Source organism: Primulina huaijiensis, chromosome 12 (assembly GCF_012295235.1).
Source record: "Primulina huaijiensis isolate GDHJ02 chromosome 12, ASM1229523v2, whole genome shotgun sequence".
Taxonomy (NCBI): domain Eukaryota; kingdom Viridiplantae; phylum Streptophyta; class Magnoliopsida; order Lamiales; family Gesneriaceae; genus Primulina; species Primulina huaijiensis.
In genome coordinates this window covers 14609160-14611656 of record NC_133317.1, presented here as the reverse complement: position 1 = coordinate 14611656, position 2497 = coordinate 14609160, and the positions used below count along the sequence as shown (strand labels likewise).

Sequence of the window (2497 nt, the reverse complement as noted above, 5' to 3'; positions counted from 1 at the left end):
ATTGTGGTGTTTTCAAAACCTAAATCACTTATTTATAATAAATTAACATGCTAATGGGCTTGCAAGTTTAAGGTGATTGGGCCTTCTTTAAATCATTAAATTGGGCCCAATAACACTTAATTAATTAAAACATAAAATTTTGTAAGATTAGTTTTCATAAAATAATATTTTAGATCTTTTAAAATTCCTTGTTTGCCTAAAACCAGCTTCCCGGGAAAAATCGAACTCGACTCGTAAAATAATTTGAACTAAAACATTTTTAGAAAAGTTAAATCATTTTTAATCATATTAGAAAGCCTCGCTATTATTTAATGAAAAATAAATATTCTTGTCTTGGTCGTCCCCGATCTCCTTCCCCTACCTATTATCGAATATTCGGGTAAAATCCTTAATTTCATGAAATCATGTCATATTATCATTTAATCATGCAATCACATTTAATCATCTAATAAAATATCATGCAAGCATTTAAAAATAATTAAATAAAACAATTAAGCAATTAAAATAATTTTGCATGCATATGGTTTACGTAGGTTGGTTTTTCGGACGTTACAATTCTCCTCCCCCTTAAATTGAATTTCGTCCTCGAAATTCCCTTGGCTTGATGATTGTTTAGCTTAGATTTCTTTATCCACCTCCAACTTAACCTCTAACTTAAATATTAATCCTCAATTCGGTCCTCAAAATCTTGGAAATCATAATACTAACCCGAAAATTTCCCAAATTTTACTCCTAAATCCGTCTCAAGTAGTGCATGCACCCTATCCTTCTAAGTTCTTCGACATCCCAAAAAATTCCCCTAACCCAATTTAACATTTCATGCAAGAAAAGCATCGGAAAAATGTTAAACAGCTAGGTTACCTCGAAATCAGTGTAGTGCCGGCTCTGTCTCATCCTCTGCAGCTTGCATCACATAGACTCTTCCAGTAGTGGGTTGCTTGAACGTTCGACAATCCTTAGCCTTGTGTCCCAAATCTCCGCAGTTGAAGCACTTGTAAGTGCCCCACAAGCACTTACCGGAATGTGGAAGATTGCACTCTTTGCACAGTGGTTTGTCATCAGTCTTTGGAATATTTCCTCTTGGTGGTTGCCCTTGTGGTTTTGGTGGTTCTGGTTGCTTTGGTGGTCCTGTGTGAGGCTTCTTATTGCTCTGATTGGCTTGCTAAGCACGATTCCTCTTTCGCTGCATCTCCCAATCAATATCTTTGAGTGACTGCTCGGCTTTCAAGGCTCTGGACACGGAAGTAGTATAATCAGTAGGATCGCCAAGCATCACATCACGTTGGATAGTCGGCCTCAAACCATCTAGAAAGTGTCGTAATTTCTCCACCGCATCATTAGCAATGAAGGGCACAAAGTGACATCCCCTATCAAACTTCTGCACAAATTCGGCAACAGACCAATCTCCCTGACGGAGACTCATGAACTCCCTCTTAAGCCTAGAACGAACATCGGATGTGAAGTACTTGTCATAGAATACCCCCTTGAACTCCTCCCAAGTCAAAGTCGCCATGTTCACTCCTCGCTCCGATCCCTCCCACCATAAGGAAGCGTCGCCCTTCAACAGATAAATGGTACAGCGAACTCGGTCAGCGTCCGCCATGTCCATGTAGCGAAAAATCACCTCTAACGATCGAATCCATCCCTCAGCAACGAATGGATCAGTAGTGCCATGAAACTCGTCGGGGTGCATCCTCCTAACTCTCTCATAAACTGCCTCTGGTCTAACCCTTGCTCCATCTCCTACATGTTGCTCAAAGGAACGGGCCATACCGGCTAGTACACGGGCACTAGCATCCTGAATAGGTGGAGGCCATGGAATATTCCCCTCATGTCTAACCTCGTCAGTCCCCTCCTGTCTAACCTAATCAGTCCTACGCAAAATCCTTCTAAGAGGCATCTCTGTACACGTCGTCCAACCACGTAACCAACATGCATTAAAAAAAATTTTTTCATGCAGCATGCAACTATCATTTATATCATATATCATATAATCATTTAAAAGAATTTTAGCATATAAAATATAAAGCAGTAAAACTCACATATTTGAGGCGTGACTTCTTGAGCTTCTCGAAGTGACAGTACACAACCCTTTGGGGATCCTTGGCTCTGATACCAACTGAAACAACCTCGATTTTATATATATATATATATACTAAAACATAAATCATAACTCCAAAAATAAAAAAAATAAATAAAGTTAAGATATGAAATATGGAGTGGATAAAATAAAATCCTAAAGCATCGACTTACCAAAACTTCCTAAATTGACCTTTGAAAAGATCAACTAACAATAAAAATAAACATAAAAATATCTCTAAATAAAATCCTTAACATAAATCTTTAAATCATAAATCTATCTAGCTATTGCGGAAACATAAAGGCCCTCGGGTGTGTACTGCTGCACTCGATCGACTCAATCGTCACCGCCTCCATAAATCATCAAATCCTGCATCATACAAACCTAGTGAGTCTAATGACTCCGCAAGTTCTAAAC

At 38.5% G+C, this 2497-nt stretch overlaps 1 protein-coding gene across 1 annotated transcript; it reads right to left on the bottom strand.

Annotated features, from left to right (window-relative positions):
* Window positions 1-1162: 1162 nt before the first annotated feature.
* LOC140989421 (uncharacterized) lies at window positions 1163-1771 on the bottom strand. The gene has a single exon (XM_073458621.1). It carries the CDS (start codon window positions 1769-1771, stop codon window positions 1163-1165), a length of 609 nt encoding a protein of 202 aa, XP_073314722.1.
* Window positions 1772-2497: the final 726 nt, after the last annotated feature.

Coding starts and splice junctions, on each gene's coding strand:
- LOC140989421 (XM_073458621.1), bottom strand. CDS start 1,771: ATGGCCCGTTCCTTTGAGCAACATGTAGGAGATGGAGCAAGGGTTAGA.